The sequence below is a fragment of the Juglans regia genome, chromosome 14 (genome assembly GCF_001411555.2).
Source record: "Juglans regia cultivar Chandler chromosome 14, Walnut 2.0, whole genome shotgun sequence".
In the NCBI taxonomy this organism is placed as follows: Eukaryota; Viridiplantae; Streptophyta; class Magnoliopsida; order Fagales; family Juglandaceae; genus Juglans; species Juglans regia.
Window position 1 is genome coordinate 23,149,166 of NC_049914.1, and position 19,042 is coordinate 23,168,207.

General features: G+C 34.3%; 1 protein-coding gene across 2 annotated transcripts; it reads right to left on the minus strand.

Annotated features, from left to right (window-relative positions):
* Positions 1–1,308: 1,308 nt before the first annotated feature.
* Positions 1,309–12,501, minus strand: LOC109000635. Of its 2 annotated transcripts, XR_004798296.1 has the most exons (9): positions 12,383–12,501; positions 10,693–11,759; positions 8,791–8,909; positions 6,463–7,323; positions 6,064–6,373; positions 5,635–5,800; positions 5,079–5,184; positions 4,748–4,947; positions 1,309–1,711 (listed from the first exon to the last, which is right to left on the minus strand). XR_004798296.1 is itself a non-coding variant. In XM_018977589.2 (8 exons), exons 2-8 carry the CDS (start codon positions 11,509–11,511, stop codon positions 4,830–4,832), a joined length of 2,499 nt encoding a protein of 832 aa, XP_018833134.1. In that variant the 5' UTR covers positions 11,512–11,759; positions 12,383–12,501; the 3' UTR covers positions 4,597–4,829. The 2 variants fall into 2 exon arrangements, 1 of the variants encoding a protein (XP_018833134.1); XM_018977589.2 differs by lacking the exon at positions 1,309–1,711 and having other exon boundaries at positions 4,597–4,947.
* Positions 12,502–19,042: the final 6,541 nt, after the last annotated feature.

Genomic DNA, 19,042 nt, shown 5'->3' on the forward strand with positions numbered 1-19,042 from the left:
TGAACCGCTAAAGCATCCAAGAAGTTATGTGTGCTCCCAGAATCTACAAGAATTTCTACAACACAAGAACCCACACTATTATGCAATTTCATAGCATTTTCATTCATACAGCCGAAATAGCATTAACAGAAACTTCCAAAGTACCCATATCATCACAGACTTCATCAGATTCAGTAACCATAGATTCCTCAGGAACATGCTGTTGTAACTTTCAATATCTGCTTGAATCAAGTAAACTTTGGGATTCTTGCACAAGTGGTTTGGATTCCACTTTTCATCACAATGATAACAGAGTCTTTTCTTCCTCTTTTCATCCATTTGTGATGGAAAAACTTTCTTGGTTGGCAACCCACTTTTCTGAAACTTGGAAGTATCCTCAACAATTTCAACAGTACTTTTGGCATTCCACCCTACATTATTCCTTCAAGATCTACTTGATGCCAAAACATACCCTTCTTGTATTTTCGCAAGTCCAAAAGTAGCATTGAGATTAATTGGATTTAACATTCTCATAGGAAGCCTAATCTCATCTTTGAGGCCACTCATAAAGTAACTCAATTTATATTTCTCTGACAGCCCCTTCAATCTGTTGGACAAAGCCTCAAATTGTGCTTTGTAAATATCTACAAATGAGACTTATTTCAACCGGGTTAAGGCCTCCATAGGATCATCATAAGCCGTAGGGCCAAACCTGACCAACACAATTTTGACAAAGGAATCCCAAGTTGTAAAAATGCCTGCATCAACAACATCTTGGTACCATAATAGGGCCTCACCCTCCATATGATATGAAGCTATTAGTAGTCTTTGATTCATCGAAACTTGATGATATTCAAAGTACTGTGTGACTTTAAAAATCCATCCCCCAGGTTCGAGCCATCAAAATTAGGAAAATCAAGTTAATTCCCCTTGGCAGCCTCTCTTCTTGATACAAACTTCTACCAAAAGATCCCTCATCATGATTCTCCCTTCTACCATTCCCAAACCCACCAGCTCGAGAATTAACTTGTTGCAATTCCACCAAAGACTTAAGCATATCAGACAATTGATCTAACCTGCCATGAATACCATTGATAGCATGATTATGATCTTACAACTGCTTCAAGACATAGTCTTGTTGACGTAAGGCCCCTTCCTGCTGAGCCTTCAAAACTGGTGCTTGCATATTTTCAACCATGGATCGCTAATCTAATACCGATTGTTACATACCCTTTTGCTGGTCCAACTCGAATGAGAACCAGAACAGATAAATGCAACGGAAAGAAACAACTTGCAAAAATGGAAACAAGAACAAATGCACGATAGATGATGGCCCAAGAATATACTTCAATTCTTGGAGAGATTTTTGAGCAATCTCCAACACTTAGTTTTGCCACGCAAATTTTACACACTTTTATCTACAAGAGACTTACTATTTATACATGAAAAAGCTCTACAAATAACTAACTGATTCACTAACAGATTTCTATTACAAGGAATTACTAAAAAACGACGCTGTTGTATTCATCTTCAAACTACCCCCAATTACATCGACACGCACCGTTTCATTGAAGGGAATCCCAAAACGCCTCCGTATTGATCAATCTGTTAAATTCGTTACTCCCCTTCTTTCCACTTGCTGCAGTGCACATTCCACTTCACTCCACGCCTTCAACCAACACACACTTTACAAAATTGTAGTCTCATTGTCACGTTTCACTCATGCGAACCACTGCGGATGGAAACAAAAAGTTTGCTGAACTACTGTTATCAGTAAACAGATCTTTGTGAAATCCTCAGAGATGAGCAGTAGGTAACCACATCCATGCATCATGTATATGATAGTTAATTTCCTACAAATCATGCAGCACAAGCAGTTCATTTTGGCACATACAAAGTTATGTTTCTGTATTGCTCTGGATGTGAATATAGATGAACTAAGTTCTTTTTAGCATAGTTTCAAATTAGAAAAAAAAAAAAAAAATTCCAAGTCAGTTAATTGGCACGCTTAAAACAATATTGATGTGAAAACCTTCTATTTCCATGTAACCTATAAGTATGTAGTAATAGATAATTATTAGTTAAGGCGATATGTTTGTTACTTTTTTCCTTTTTTCCATTGAAAATATATAGATAACGAGTGTAAATTTATTTAGTTCTTTTTTACGTGCATTTAGTTAGTTGTGTTCACTTCAACTTAAAAGATAAAAAATTTGCTCTTGTATCATAAATTCTTACAGAGTTGTTGATTCGTGGCAGGTATAACATTGGTTAGTGAGGAGGAAAGCAAGGGTCTTCAAAGACTTGGTGAATCTGGTCTTGCATTACACTATGCTAATATTATCAACTAGACTTGGTGTTGCTTTTGGTCACACTTTCCACCATGCATGCTTGTAATTTCTGCCTTTTAAGTTGTTACTTGTATTTTCAATGCGAATCCACTCCCTACCATATATCTTTTCTAATTAACTTGTTATCATATTCATTTGATCAATTGATATGGATGGTGACGAGGAGATATTGATGTCCTAGATGAATTTCGAAAAGAAACTTGGACAATCTACAATTTTTGTGACTTCAACCTTTATGGAACAGAGTCCTGCAGTAAAAGATGACCATTACGTACGTAATTTTTAATTTTCATATATTGTAATTTTGTTATTTGTAATGTAATGTATAAATACCAAATAATATAATATGTAGTGAATTAGATTATGTGTTGCATGCATTTTACATGATAAATATTAAATTTTCTTTTTTTTAGATGCATTTAGTTTTTTATAATTAGTTGTTTTATATATATATATATATAATGATTTTTTTAACATTTTCTCTTGAAAATTTTGTAATAAAATATATGCTTTTTAATAATAAAAAAATATATGATTTTTCAACATGATTATCTTTTTCTTGAAAAAAAAATAATAATATAGACTTTTGTGAAAAAAAGTTTACAACACGAAACCCTAATTTCTGGGTTGTAAAAATCTAGATTCATTCAGTTTCCAAACCGAATCATAACCAGGGCTAACCCAAGCTCAAACCTGAGTTCCATGCCGAGTATATCTTATAAAATTACCACCCGAGTATATCTTATAAAACCCGGGTTTCGAACCGGATGAATAGTCCTACCTAAAAGTGTTCCATGTATTTCTTTTAAATATTTAAGAAATTACCACTAGTGAATTTGTATTTTTTTAACATTATAATACACTTTTCAGGGCATATTTGAAGAACATCCTAGCATCACCCTTATAACAAAACATAAAATGTCATCGATTTTGTTTCTTTGGTTATTTTTCACAAATCAGTATTCAAGGTTAGCAAATAATAAAAGACCAAATCATTATTTTGTCTGAATAATTCTATACATCAACTACTATTTATTTTCACACCCCAAAAGGTCACACCTATAGCTTCTTTCCTTTTTTTTTTTTCTTTTTCATAGGGTGTGGAGGCGTGTGCTACTCATCAGCCTCACACACCACACACTATACTTTTTTTTTAACTTATTAAATTTTTTTATTCATCATCTATAAACCACACATTTGGTAAGAACAAAAAAATAAAAGAAAATATAATTTTATCGTTTGGAATAAACTCACAAACTGACAAAATTTCTCAATAAACCATCTCGGTTTCATCTTTGCAATATATAAAGGGTACTAAATGGACGATAGCCCTAACCATTTTCACACATACTTCTGTTATAAAGTACCTGCGGCTGCAAATTAAAAACTTTTGAATGTTTAAAAAAGTGATGTTATCAGCCATAGTGTTCCCCATCAAACTAATTCATGCAGGGTTTTGGGTTTTGCCTACACTACTACTACGTTGGAAAAACTTAAACCAAAAAGGCACATTTCTAATTGACTTCCAATCTCGTCCCACTTAACAAAGGGTGGAATAAAATTAGTCAAATTTGAAAATATAGCGACCACAAATCCTGCATTCTGAATGGTTCTGCAAAAGGTTCAATGCTGAGGTGCAAAAACATCAGGTAACAAAAGCCTCTTCTACACCCCATCATGCACATGATGATTACTATGAAAACTTTACAGGAGCATTAAAAATAAAACTAATTAGCAAACTCTAAAACTCGTTAGTTTATTCCATCTTATGGACAGTTAAAACAGGACGAATTAGAAAGGTTAGCAATCAACCAAACCTAGATTTCTGTCGGAGAACACCCGATATGTAGCTTTCTGCCTTTTCTGATCACCCCTGTCAAACTCAGTACTTCAGTTCTACTATCCACTTGACACCAGAAGGCTGCATTGTGGACCATTAGAAAGTAGCCCAATGCTTTGTGCATCATCATATCAGAAAGTTCATTCAAGGAAAATGGAATAATTGACCTTTTTTTCCTTTCTTCCACAGAATTTAGTGGTAGAAAGTCTGACAAATTCCACAACTGCAAACACAACTTGCAGCACTGCAACATCTTTTCATCAAGCAGTCCAAGAACTTGAAATATCACAAGCATACTTTTACACGGGGTGTGAAATAAATCTCATTTCTGGTCAGCATGATATAAGATAGTGTTGTCTAGAAATGGCAGACATAGGTCCACCATCAATGAATTCCGTCTAATAAAATTCCCAAGTAGATTTGAAGTTTTCCGCTAAGCAATTTCATTATGGTCAGAATAATTAATCAAAGACACCAAGCGTTGTTTCAATCATACACTCAGTATATGTGGCAATAACCCACCAAGAGTACAGAAAAACAAGATTAAAATTAGGGAAAAAAAAAAAAAAAAAGGTACCTGGAGTGGTCCAGGAGCAAGAACTGAAATGGAAAATCTATATTTTGTTAATCCAAGTTTTCTTCCTTAATTACTCTTCCGTTCATAAAATAGAGTAAGCACGGATCACCTCAACTACCGGTGCCTGACACATTGGACACTTTCCAGTACTTTGGACCAACTCATTTGCACATTTTGAACATGTGCACATGTGTCCACATCTGTAACAAAGAGAAAAGAGATAACAGGAAAACAGCATAAGTTTATATATTCAATGATCAATACTAAGTTCTATCCTGCCATTCTATGCAAGCCACATCAGCAATGGACATAAATTTATTAAAATATTTACCTGTACAGTAAAGAATCAATATTGCATTCACAACATATACAGCAGATTCCTTTCCTCACATAATCCCATTGAGGTTCGTCTTTAAAAAGACCATCCACAGAGACTCCTGCAACCAATCCATGGCATTTCATATAGTCGAGACAAAACAATCCAAATAGCTGCAACCAGCTTCTAGCACTAGCAAACATATGTCATCCACAGAAGACCATATTCAAGCATAAAAGTTTTGTACCCTCGAGGATCGTTTTATTATTATTATCATCGGTCCCCTTGTGCATCTAATTTTACTTGTAAACATATGTCCCAAAAAGAAAAAAAGAAGAAAATCAGAAGAGAACATAATAATTTTTCAAGCTTATCAAGAGAAGTCATCGATGAAGCAATATCTAATGTAAAAACATCCACTAGCCTAGTATTGGGAACTATCACCCCTTGAGTTAGCAAAGAAATGGTTGGAGCAAGAAATGAAAGAAAAAATAATAGAAAAGAGTAAAAAGTAAGAGATCATAATAGATCAAGATCCTATCTAAAAAAAAAAAATAGATTCTGTACAGACCTATAATGGGAGGAGAGCGATTCAGGGCAGCAGATACTTCTTGTCGTATTGAGCGTTGCAACTCAAGTTGCATATCCATGCAGGCCTCCAACATCCTCTGCATGTTATTCATCCTCTGCTGTAGCCTAGCCATGTCAATCCGCAAATCATTAACAATATCCCACTCCTGCACCAAATGAGCGACGTGATTCAATTCTAACTTATAACTACGAATTGAATCGAGTTGACAAAAATATAGGTGACCAACTGGCAAACCGACAATATGATATTAATTTCAAGCTTCAAAACAAATTAAAAGTTCCCTTTTTTAAAGAAAATAATAAGGTTTGTTCCAATGATAAATTTTTCCAGTTTTAACGTATCTTTCAAGAAAGGAATCAAGTTAAAAAATCATTATTGTGGAATATTATTGTGGAACGATGAACACACAATTCCTGGACGTTGATGCAAGTCATGATGTGGCCAGCTGTCATGCTGCGACTCCAGATAGTAGAGTGGCTGAGAAGGTGGTGCTGGTGACGGTAGAGCAAGTGGAGGACTCTCAACAGCATCCCTCTGACCATCATTCTGATCACCACTTCGATGCTCTGGATCTTGTTCTTCTGACACATGAGAGGGTGATGTCCCAGGCAGTTCCCAGTCAATAGCATCATTACTCTCTCTTCTTTCCAGATATGATTGGATCAATTGGTCAAGACTCTCACGGAACCCACTGTGAAGAAGATTAGAAACTCTTCTCCTACAAAATTAAACAAATCATTACAAATAAAGAACTCGATCATTTAAAATTGATTTAGTGCATAAGTCCTTTTGTGGTATATCTCATACCTGTTTAGAAGTTCTCTTAATTCCACACTGTAAACATTATCGTCGTCAGGAAAGTAAAATGTATCAACCCCGCGATCTGGAATAGCTTCACTACCAGAAGGCCCTTCTAACCAATGCTGCACGGCCTCCTGAAAACCATTATCCTCATGCCACTCTTCTAGGGCTTGTTGCAGTTGAGCCTGTTCCATATCTTCATTCCCCAATTCTTGGTGGTTAGAAGTGATTCCCAACCGGTTTTCATCAACACCTTCTCTAATGCCGTCCCTCCATTCATGATATTCAACATTAACCTGTTGTGAGTCTCTTTCCTCAGTTTCTGTAATGTGTTCTGGCCACTGTTCCATCTGAGCAGCAGATTCTGGCCAAATTATATCCAAATTCTCAGTATGATCTGACGACCCAAGGGTATAACTTTCCTCAACAATTCGCTCAGATTGTCCACTGATTTCTTCACCAGCTTCTTGCACATTATTATGTTCTCCTGATTCATTCAGCAATATCTCTACCCGCTCACTAGCAATGTTTTCCTGGGAGTTTCCATTCAAACTTTGATCAGTACCATCTCTCCTTTGAATGAATATATCATTCTCTGAAAGCTGTTCCTGGCACTCTTCTTCATAAGCACTGGATCCTTGCCTTCCAATATCTTCAACAGCATCATCTCCAAAATCATTCCTACCATAACTCTCCTCATAACGAGGTTCAGATCGTTCACTAGGTTCATCTTGAACATCCTGTGAATTGTTTGCTTGAGGTTGATAATTTCCATCGCCATTAATTTCATTGTTAGTTGAGGTATCAGTGTGGTTGCTGCTTACTTGACCACATACAGAAGTGTCCAATCTGGAGCAAAATCCTTCCCTATATTCAAGAAACAGGTTCCATAGTGTTCCTCCCAAAATATAAAACAACCATCGCTACTTTTACATAATAATTTTAAAAGAGTTCAACAAGGAAAATATTTTCGTCAAAACACGACATAGTCACGTAGGAATAGAATGATCCAGAAAATGCAACAGTCATAGGATATAATGAATGCAATAACTTGGTAATGAATGAAATGACTCAGTATAAGATCAGATTTAGACCCAAATATCAAAATAAGATTAGTGTAAATCTAGACACTTGTAGTATGAGAACAACTGAAACAATCCTCGACATTGTTTTCTCTTTCTGTTTTTCGAATAAGAAGTACTGGACATTGTTGATACAAGTGTTAACATCTGAAAATATGTGCCAATGAAGAACTTAACAGATCTTTCATTATTTGCATTTTACATGTATACTCTTGGATTAAAAGAATGCATTCTGCTCTTATGATAAATCCCAAGCAAAGTAGTTAAATACATGGGCTTGAGATCAAGTCCAGGCAAGAAAATCTTACTATCAATGATGATGCCATGACAGAAAGGAGTCCACGAGTACAAGTTTCACATCCGGAAGGATGGGAGCACTATAGGAAACCATCAATTCTCATACACATGACAGCTCTTACCATATTCCTAGCACGATACCTTTTATTCATTATAGCAGCATGTGAATGAAATCGAGTACAGCTCTTGCCATATTCGATGAATTTTCAAAAGACAAATATTACAAAGGAAATAGTAATCTCAGTAAAACTTTCGATTACTTATCCAAGTAAATAGTAATGCCTAACCTTTTCCTGGTGCGTCAAGTCTTATTTGGGTCTAGTGAAAATTCATGACAGATCTAATTATATAATGAAAGTAAATGAGAGACCAAACTCATCTAGATCAACAATGTATCCAGATCTAATCATACTCGGAAGGATATAAGAGAACTCTTCTTACAAGTGAACTATCAAAAACTTAATTGTTTAATTTTACGAGAGTTAGGAAAGAACCTAGCAATAACTTATCTTCCAGGGGCCATAGTAAAGAGAGAATGGTAGTGGTTCATGCTCTAAACGGAAGGATTAAAGGGCATTGTCGCTAAGCAGGAAGCAAACTTTAACATCTGATCAACAATAAAAGTATCAACAATTTGCAGCACTAGTACCAGCAAAGAAAAAAAAGGGGGATCCCAGCCTTAAAATGATAATATTAAAAAAACTATCTTCTGCAACCATTTTTTATGTTAACTTGGCAATAAAAGAAATCAACAAGACAATTTAAACTTTTATCTAATCGGAAAAATACTGCAAGTTCACAATGTAAAATGTTTTCCAGAACAGCCCTTGATTATAGATAATAAAAAATCATAAAAAGAACACAACAGACTCTATTAGACCAATTAAAGCACAAGCTTTACATAAAAGCAAATGACAGAGGCTTAGATATGATTATGGGTATAAGTAAATAGTACCTCAGATCAGATACAGTTTGTCTTTGCCTCAGTAAACCTAGTTCACTTTCGGCCAGGGAAGCAGGTCTGTCATTGTCAACCAATCGGTCATTTCGCAAAAACCTGCCTCTAAGTAATGACTGCAAAAGGAAATGAGTCAAATGGTCGCGTTACAAAATGTGTGAAAGTTTTTTTTTTTTTTTTGATATGTAAGAGATAAATTTTATTAATGAAAAAGGCCAAAGCCATGTACACAGGTAGTATACCACAAAACTCCTAAAAAGAAATACATTCTAAGAGCGATAAACTAAAGACAAGAAGTCTTGAATATTGTCCCCAACTAAAACAATAGCAGAAAACCAAAGCAATAAAGTATTAAAAAAGAAATTCTTCAGCTCCACCACTGTACGTTCCTTATCTTCAAAACATCGCGCATTCCTTTCCATCCAAGTGCACCACATGATACACAGCGGAATCATCTTCCATACTGCTGCCACTTGACGACAACCCTGCAAATTCCTCCAACAGCCCATCAATTCCACAACCCTCGAAGGCATTACCCATGCGACGTCAACCCTCCGAAAGATCTCATCCCACAACACCCTTGTTACCTCACAGTGTAGTAAGAGATGATCAACCGATTCTCCATTCTTTTTGCACATGTAACACCAATCCATCACCACACATCCTCTTTTTCTCAAGTTGTCGATAGTCAAGATCTTCCCTAGTGCGGCATTCCAAACAAAGAAAGCAACTTTGGAAGGCACACGAGATCTCCAGATGTTCTTCCAAGGGAATGGAGTAAGGTCATACGTGATCAAAATGTTGTAATACGCCTTAACAGTACATAACTTATGATCCTTAGACCTCCACTTCAAACTATCATGTTGAACCCTAGAAGTACCCGAGGAATGTAATAAGTTGAAAAATTCAGTAACCATGTCTAATTCCCAATCATGAAAATCCCTATAAAATATAGTGTTCCACTGATGCGAACCATGAGAAAATAACTGCACATCAGCCACTGCAACCTCCCTATTAGCTGCAATACGATATAAAGCCGGAAAAACCCTTTCCAAAGTCTGATCTCCACACCACACATCCTGCCAGAAGCGGATTCGGTTACCCTCACCGACTTCAAAGCGAATATGTTGTTTAAAACATTTCCACCCCTTCCTTATATACTTCCATAACCCCACTCCATACCCCCCCCTCACTTCGTTTGAAAGTTTTCTCACGAATCATTTACAGCCATTACAAAGGAAAAATAACAACACTGCACTATAAACTAGCAATGATCAGAAAAATTAAAATACATCTCTATAACAGCTCAATGCAAGCCTTTTGCAAGCATCAAGACATTCAGAGAAAAAATTATGATATTGGAACATCAAGTCAACCACTATAGCAATTATCAGGGATCTTTTAATAACTAAGATATTGATAAATATTAAACCGATCTAAGACCTATCCACATGAAGTTTCAGCTATCAAACAACCTTCCTTTTACTTGTCAAAGTTCAGAGAGAAAATTAAAGTCTATTGACCCAACAAATCAGCAACTTCCACATCTCTCATCTCTTACGACTATTCATTTTAAAGGGAATTGATTTTTGTATCCAAATTTTGCTCTCTTTAACTGTATTTGTCTAGTCCACATGTATTTTTATACTAAGCATCCCCCCCCCCCCCAAAAAAAAACAAAAAAATTACTTTCTGATATCATACTAAAACATCACTTCTACCATCATAACCCAGTCTTGACTGTAATCATTCAAGTCCCCTCCCAATACTCACAAAGTTCATGCAAATTTTCACAGGACAACAGACAAATTTTATACACAAAATATAATATAAAGAACAGGAACAGTGTGAACTACTGTGAAGAACCAAGGAAGAGATAACAACTATCCAGCCAATAACCTGAATGCGGTTCCGATGAGCAAATTGCGATACAGCTCGATGCTGCAACAAACCTTGAAGTTCACTTTGCCTTTCCCTCTCAGCCTTCTTTATCATATCAAGCAGAGCCTGTCGGCCACATAATCGCCGAATGCCCCTCCGGATATGCTCATTTCTTCCTTCACTCTGGTTAACAACCAATCCTTCCCGAATTCGTTCCATCTGAGAACCGATATCAGCAGTTTGTTCTTCTCTACTGTCAGTGAAAGCACCTCTCTGCCGACTATTGAGTTGTACCCACTCCCTTATGACTCTCACTCTCCCCTGCTCAGTTTCACCCAGCCATTCCACTCTTGGGCTATTGCTGATATGGGAAACATTCGATGCATGTTCCCTCACACCACTATTCGTCCATTCCCGAAAAATCTGCCTCACCCTCTCCCTTTCAACTTCCCCAAAATCAGACGAATGTTCACAGTTAAAATTGCTTGAATCCACGTGTTCATTCTGTGCACCAATCTGAATTTGCGACCATGTTCCACACTCACCCTCGGTCAGGCTCGTGAGCTCCCAACCACCCCTATGTTCATTACTATCGGTATCAGAACTATGTCCCCTTGAGAGGTCAGCATTCAACCTATCACTTCTCTGTGGGACAACTCTCTCTTGCTGGCGCCCCACCCCGTGCTCATCCTCAAGCTCCCTCCACATCTGCAAAAGAGAGGATGCCTGGGTACTGACACTCCTTTCATCACCTTGCTGCCCTGATGTTTGAGAATGAGAGTCTCTGAGGAAAGAAGAATCAAGCACAGAAACATTGTGTAGACCAGCGATTGCCATTCCAAACTAACACTAGAATGATTCAACCCATCAGTTTGAAATGCATAAAAAACCCAATTTTTTCCAAGCAATTAAAATTGGATGACTCCCTTTAAAATCTGATCATCACATCTGCATCTGCATCTGCATCTGCATCAGCCACATCATATTTATCACCATTGTCAATCCTAGCCACATGAGGGTAGAGATTTACAGGCGTGGATATCATCCACGGCAAGTCTTGGGGGTAATTGACTCATGTGCTTTTTCTGCATCAATTAAAAACCAGTCACCTTCACTATATCCAATCCTAATATTGGCCTTAAGTCAGAATCATGAAACTAATTAATAACATTTTTTCCCCAATCTCAATACAAAAAAAAAAAAAAAAAACAGAGATTTACCAAGCCATTAGTGGAAATTAAATACAAAAGATCACAGAACCAATCAAATCCTTCAATTTCTCAATCCTCTGTTTGGTAGCAAAGAAAAACAAATAAAACAAAATCCTGCATATCAGATTTTCCACGATTTGGAATCCCGTATAGAACAATCTCCGCCGAACTGAGGCTAACAAAACTATCTAACCTACTCCACAGAATCTACCGGGACATTCCTATATTCAGAATCACAAAAAGGAGATTCAAACTTATATTTTCCATCACTTTCTCCACCATTCCAGGCAACCAAACAGAACGAAAACTAAAACCAAGTAACATACTAAATCCGCATCACAGCTGATTCAAATAACTCAACATCAAAATCACATTGAAAAACCGTAAAATATCGCCTGAAAAAGGAGAGAAACCCGAAACACGGCGTTCAAGCACGCGCGAGTCGTTTGAGAAAATTATAGCGCAGATACAGGCAATGAAAGACCAAAGAAACGTACCAGCGAAGCCCTTTCCGCTTTGGGTTTTGAAGTAAAGAAAAAGGAACCCTAGCTGTGAAGAAAGTTCCACAGAGAGAGAGAGAGAGAGAGAGAGAGGAGGAGAGGGAGGGAAGAGCGGCGATTTATGAATAATAAATGCAAACACGTCACCGTTTCGGACCTCTCCCCCCATAAATATTGCCGTAACGCCAACGTCTCAAAATTTGGTGAGGAGGCGAGGTATCAACACGTGGCATGTGTCGCTGTCCCAGAGACTTTTCCAAATCTTGACTCTAACGGGAAGTGGGTAAGAAGTTAAATTGGTTTCCGAACGACGTCGTGGTTTGTAAATTTTGTTTGTGTTCAAACATACCCCTCCTAAAGCCTCTGGTAATTTCATTCAATTTTAGCTTAGTTTGTTTTTATAGGATGAGATGAATTGAGATTAAAGTTAAAAATTAAATAAAATATTATTAAAATATATTTTTTTAATATTATTTTTATTTTAAAATTTAAAAAAGTTGAATCATTTATTTTATTTTTTACAAAAATTTAAAAAATTATAATTATAATTATATAAGATGAGTTATGAAAACAAACGAGACATTAATATCCAACATACCCCTTCTAAAAAATGTTGAATCTCACATCTTAAATCTATTTTTATTTAAATGGTTGATTTATAAAATTATTTAAAATTTGTTATATTAACTATGGGTAAAAAAAAAATAAAGAAATACTTTAGTTATAAAGAGATTATATAAAAATAAATCCATCAATTGACGTAATTTGATTTGTTACGTCAATAGAAAATTATGTCGATTTATAAGTTTACTTTTATATTTATGAAACTTCTAATAAATAAAAATTGGAAAACAAATATTGGGGGTCAAACAAAAAAGAAAAGAAACATTTCGTACGAGGGCATATGGGTAACATGGAGGGAACACTTAAAAGCTCTTAGAAATCATTAGCTGTGAGGTGCATATGGTACTGGTAATTTAATTCTGGTTGGGAGATTCAGCAGTGAAAAAGGTTGCTAAAAAGCCTTAGCTCTAAAGAATTACACCAAAAGTGGGTTTTGGTGAGGTTGGGAATTAGAGAAGGTTAGGTGAAAAGGGTTGCTTTAGGATTAAGAAGACTTGAAGTAGCTAAGTTGGTTCTGATCAAGAGGTAATTCTCTCAGTAGTACTCATAATTCATGTGTGGTATTTAATTTCTATGTATATCGTAAGGAAGAAACAATGATACGAACACTTCATTTGATTAGTTAAAAAATAAATTGACTTTGAACACACCCATTAATGTGTGAACTAACTTGCAGTACAATATACAATTTAGATTTATTCATAATTAAAATCATGTCCATCCATTCCTTTGTCAACTAAGAGTTGCCAATCATGTTTACCCATATTTTACATGGAATATATTAACTCCAGCTAAATAGATTGACCATGATAATGGCTCAAGCTCGACTCATCTAGCCCCTAAGATTCAACCTTACTATTAAAGACTTCGAAAAAAAAAATGTTATATATACAATCATTTTCAAAATTCTTTACACAATCATGTTGTAAATGAGTAGCATTTTTATAAAAGTAACATCGTTTTATATAATTACCTTCAATTTTAAACATGATTGTATAGACAATTGTAAAAATAGTTATATGTGTATCATTACTCACAAAAAATAAATAATGGTTTCTAATCTTATGCTGATGTGTTTCACACCACCAACCACACGGTTGACTTGCGACAAAAAGGGAAGGCATTGGTTGCTCTGGAGAGTCTCCAATACTTAAGTCAGAAATATAGTATAAGAATAAGTATATGTAAAAGATGAAGTGAGTGCTTACTATCTCTAGTATGTTATTTATAGAAGGACATGAACATGGTGTGATGGCAACTTACTCTAATCACCATTCTCGTGTGGGCATCCTTCATGATCCCTTATTAATCGGAGAGGATAGCTCCTGTTTTGTAGGAGTTATATTACCTAAAAATTAAGATGATCATATCCAACTGTGAGTCTCATTTCTAACTCTCTGGAGAGTTATCTCCCACGTGATCGTGGTTATGGGCCCTTTGGCCGTGACCCTCCCAACCCTAAGATAACGCTTTGGGTCAACTTCCTAGTCGTGGGCTTGGTTAACCAGGGATTCAAATATCCCCTCCAATACTAAATAATGATAATTATGAGTGTGAAAATCCAATTGGCATCTTATGATGCATCAATCATGATGGGAACAAAATGATTCAACCTCACATAATAATGGTAATTATGAATGTGAAAACTAAGGTGGATTAATTACCTTGATCTCCTTTATTGAATTATAATTGCCCAATCCTTTCAGTCTTGTTGAAGTTGTCAAAACTTATGTAATCCAATAGTTAAAAGAACCCATGAAAAGTAACCCAACTAATGAAATCTTTATTAATCTTCCTCGAAGTTAGTAATAGCATATATAAACGTTGTGGCACTTTTAAGAGGAAACGACATTTGTGATGTCAACTGTTGAAAGCATCTTTTTTACTGGTGCAATTAGATTTTAGTTCATGATGTCCGGGAAAAGATAAGACATTTTGATGATTTTTAATTTGGATAAATGGGTGTGTCCACAATCAGTGATTGCGTTACCTTTTCAGAACCAAACTTTGCTATTTAATATTTACATTTATATTCTTGAATCTTGATCTCGATCTTTTGATCTCGTGCATATATAGCAGAATTCCCAGCTACCCAATTTACCACTATTCAATATATATGCACGGACTAGGATTTCCAAGAAATTTAGCATTGGTTTGGATATTTGTAATATCTCATACCTCTATAAATAGTAATAAATTGATTTTTAAATAATAGTGAAATGGTTTGAATCAAGATGTTTTATTGGGTTTTAGAAAATCTGAGAAAATATTTAATAAAATTTTTTATATTATATTTGTTTTGAAGTTTAAAAATGTTGTATTGATTTTTGTGTTTTGTTTAAGTTTAAAAAAGTTGTAATGATTAGATAAAAAAAAGTTAAAAATTAAAAATTAAAAAATGTTTTATATTTTTAAAACCATTATACTCTTCATGTTAAAATAAACACACTCGCACTAAAGTACTACACACATTACAATTAAATTAAAATAAATATTAAAACTAAAACTTGAAAAGAAAAATGGGGGTGGGCTATCTGTCGGCCGCCACTCAAGATGACAGGACGACGGCCGGTAGATTTCAGGTTATCGGTAGCTAGTGAATTTTTGGCTGCCACTCCCGAGTGGCCGTGGCTGGAGGTGGTTTTAGAAATAATCATGCTTTTATCTATAATTTAGTGTTTAAGTTTAAGAATAAATAATCATGCATGTGTACTGGTGCATCCGTTTTCAATTAAAAATCGCTTCTATATACACCACATGCATGCTAATCAAGACACACTGATTATGTTGTCCTGATCTGTTATCCAAACTTATTGATGTAACACGTTTCAGATAGACGTTTCATCTATCTACCACTTAAATGACCTAGAAAGTAACATCACCTCTTTCCCCTTTTGTTTTTTTAGGTATGCAATGAAAGAAAAGAAATAATACTTGCAGTCGTGAGTGTACGTAAGTGTCGTATAATCGTTTTAAAAAAAAAAATGAATAAATATAGGACTCACATAAAAAAAAATTAATTTTTTTAATAATGGATCCTACTCTTTTTCAAAACGACTGCATGATATTTACGCATTCTACGATTGTATATAGCATTACTCATTAAAGAAACATATCTTCAAGCTGATGAATGCATTAGTCAGTTAGTACCTATTTCAATAAAATATTATTAAAATATATTTTTTTAATATTATTTTTATTTTAAAATTAAAAAAAATTAAATTGTTTATTTTATTTTGTATGAAAATTTAAAAAAATTGTAATAATAAGATGAGATGAGATAAAAAATTTTATACAAGTGAACGAAACCATGTTGTCCTCTATTATCCAAGCTTATTGATGTAACACGTTTCAGATAGTTTCATCAGCTATCTACCACTTAAATGATAAACTAGATCAAAGTAACACCTCTTTCCCCTTTTGTTTTTTTTTTTGGTATGCAATGAAAGAAACATATAATCTTCAAGATGGATGGATGCATTAGTCATAACCTACTTCAATAAGTTGTGCAATGCATGCAGAACATCCTCAGCATATATATATATATATATGGAAGACAAAAACTATATATTTTAACGCAACAAATAATAATGAACACGTACGTAGAAATTAAGCACGTTCATTACCTAATCCAATCTGCATACATACAAAAAGTGTACGTGTTCGTTGACTCCATCGATCTTCATATGCATGGTATGTTATGTATTATATATTATAAAGTCAAAATGCTAACACTCCAAAAAAAAAAAAAAGTTAGAATGTTGCTTACAACTCCGACCAAAGTGATGATCATAATCTAATTGATTAGAAAGCCAAAGCTGACGACTACAACGTGCCAACACGGATCCGCCATTGTTGATGAGGCTGTTGCCACATGATTCTAGACAACCATTTCTTAACATTGTTGGGATTTGGACATCGAGAATTAACTACATAGAGCGCGCGAAAGCCCAAGTCGATTCAAAGATGGCCGCCAAGAATGAGGCATTTAACCAATGCATGCCTAGGATCGGAGATGGCGACCAATGGTACGTACTATATAGAAGAGCAAGCGAATTGAAGAAGGAGATCATGACACGAGGCCGACGAAGCAGTACATGCACATGATGATCGATCTTATAATAAAGACTACTGTGACAGTAAATAATTAATGTGAAAGGACATGACAATTAAGAGGAAGCTAGCTGACATTAAATGCAAAAGGGGTGAATGCATGCATGATACGTAATTAGCGTGCATGACAAGATTACGTACCATGCTGCACCAAACCCATGATCATGGAGAGTACTCAACGTTAGAAAGGTGAGTGCATGGCTTCCCTAATATTAAATATCATCATGTGTAGGTAGTGACAATATAACCAACATTGAATGCAGCCACTTAAAAATATAAATGTAATAGAGTTGTCCCCTACATAGCAATCGTACCACAATTATAAGTACTACGTACCGTCCTATAAAGAAAACAGATTGGATGACTCTCTGATCTCTATGTCTGCAAGCAAAACCTCACATGATTATACTGCTATATAACTTAAGTTTTAGAGTTATCCACCCTAATCATAAGAATTAAGCCCGCCATGCATGGTCATGATCTCGACTTTTGAAATTAATTGACATATATCAGGAAACTTTACTAACAAACATCAATTAGTACTACAAGAAAATTATTTATTTGTGATTAGTTTATTCTAACGAAATGACTATTTATAATTAAAATTAGTTATAAATAATCTTTTAATTGTAATAAATTAATCACAAAAGCTTGTTTTTCTTATAGTGTTGCTAGCTAGCTAGACTTAAGTCACTACAAAAAATGAATATTTGGGACCGATTAAATTCGGTAAGAATGATCATTTGACATAAAAATAGACTTATTTTTATAAGAAATAATTATTTTTATAAAAAATAGATGATAATAAATAAATAATTTTCTTACGGCATCAATGGTAGATATTTTCATATACGTGGTGGCAAGGTGGCAAGGGCTACAAGCAGCAAGATATACGTACGACATGATCATATATATATAAATAAATATATATATATATATATATATAAGGAACATGATAGAGCCACCGCTGGTGGCTCCCGCTGGGAGTCACCGCTGGCTCTATCATATGTTTTTTTATATATTTTTTTTACAATTACTTTTATATAGATGTTTTTAATAATTTTTAATATTTTAAAAAAATAAAATAAATTTATAATATTATTAAAAAATACTTCCTTAATCATAAAGTAAAAAAAATATTTTTTTATTTTATTTCGTGATTAAGAAAATATCTTTTAATAATTTTTTTTACTTCATAATTAAGAAAATGTTTTTTAATAATATTATAAATTTATTTTATCTTTTTAAAATATTTAAAATTATTAAAAATATCTATATAAAAATAATTATAAAAAAAATACATAAAAAAACACATATTAAAACTAACAGTAACTTCCAACGAGAGCCACCGGGACTCTAACATTACTCTATATATTATTCTTTTGTGGGTAGACCTTACAGCTTTAGCTGCTCCTTCTTGTTTTCTCAACGGCACGTCGATCTAAATTAACACACAGTACATGCATGTGTCATGTGTCCCATCAATGAGATAGTCTGTTTCATGTTCCTCGATGCACCCTCAATCATTTTTGTATTATATAAAAAATATAAAAATAAATTAAACAAAAAATTATTAATATTTAATTTATTAAAATTATTAATAAATTAAATAAAAAATTATTAATATTAATAAAAAATAAATTAATAAAATTATTAATATAAAAATTATTAACAGTTAAGAGTGAAGGTAAAGATAAAACTATATAACTAATTTTTATATTTATTGTTTTATTTAATTTTTATCATTTATTTCAATAAGTCTCACATAGTTATTTTTATCTTAATTTTTATCGTTCACTTATATTTGATGGAATTCAAGTGAGAGGTTCAGATTGGTGGCTTGAATAATTTAATTGTACCTAGTTAACTACCTTATATGATTAATGTTAAATATTAGTGACACATTTTACTATCTTAAAT